Genomic DNA, 944 nt, shown 5'->3' with positions numbered 1-944 from the left:
CTAGCCGCAGTCAAGAAAGCTAGGGGTTGGCAAACCAAATATTGAATGAAGCCCTGAATCAGGGCTTTAAACTATATGTATCTGCATTTCAAGAAATTATGCCGGTAACCTGTTATTTCGAGATAGATATGTCTTGGTCATAATGTTAGAAATTGTGAGACTAGGGGTAGTTGGTGCGGGGTGTGTTGGGCAGCCAACAGTTACATGCTCAAGTAAACTTAGATCAACCAAATGGTATTGAACAGATTGAGGTATGAAACGAAGCTTGAATTGGAGTCACGATTCCAGAGTGACCACACAAATGAAGGATCAAGATAGTGGGTTAGGGTGCCTCAGAATGTCCCTTTCTTGTTCGAACAGAAAATTGTCCTCTCTAATCCTCCCAGGGGAATTATCCCCCTTATATAGAAACAGTGTGCTATGATATGGCGTTTATGGCAGGAACTGCGTCATTGTGATGGATCTGTGTTGACTGAAAGTCTCGCATTGAACATCAGTGCTCAGTCCGTGAATCTTGGTGCCAAGGAACCCACTCAGTTCAACAGGGTGGGCCAGACTTTTAGACACCCAATATAGCTACCTAATTACCTTCCTTGCAAGCCTTCATTCTTTGTTTCCCACCTGTCGAGAGCCCTGTACAGGTCTCTCTGCGAGCGTATCTCTGTAGCCGGTTAGGTCGTTGGCTTCGGTGGTTGGCGACACCACACAGCTAAGTGTTCCACTGTCTCCCTGCCCTGGCCGCATTCGCAGTAGGGTGTAGGTTTTAGAGAGACCCTGGTCAGGAAGAGGAAGTTTTTAAGGCCTATAGTGTCACGGCACTGGACCGCCGATCCCTAGGTCACGTGGCACATTGCACTTAGCTTCAGGTTCATCCATCCATAATGTCACGGCGATTGCGCCGTGCCTGCCAGGACCCATGGGTGGAACCCGGCATGTGGAAAGCA

General features: G+C 48.0%; 1 protein-coding gene across 1 annotated transcript; it reads left to right on the top strand.

Moving 5' to 3' along the window:
- The first annotated feature begins 286 nt into the window (after positions 1–286).
- N657DRAFT_650765 (uncharacterized protein) lies at positions 287–805 on the top strand. Its single transcript, XM_062794017.1, has one exon. The coding sequence runs from the start codon at positions 421–423 to the stop codon at positions 574–576; it is 156 nt and encodes a 51-aa protein (XP_062642666.1). The 5' UTR covers positions 287–420; the 3' UTR covers positions 577–805.
- Positions 806–944: the final 139 nt, after the last annotated feature.

The sequence above is a fragment of the Parathielavia appendiculata genome, assembly GCF_033297405.1.
Source record: "Parathielavia appendiculata strain CBS 731.68 unplaced genomic scaffold N657scaffold_35, whole genome shotgun sequence".
Classification (NCBI taxonomy): Eukaryota; Fungi; Ascomycota; class Sordariomycetes; order Sordariales; family Chaetomiaceae; genus Parathielavia; species Parathielavia appendiculata.
This window is presented reverse-complemented; position numbering and strand designations above follow the sequence as displayed.

What these genes read in the sequence shown, in the direction of transcription:
- N657DRAFT_650765 (XM_062794017.1), top strand. Translation starts at nt 421, where the DNA reads ATGATATGGCGTTTATGGCAGGAACTGCGTCATTGTGATGGATCTGTG.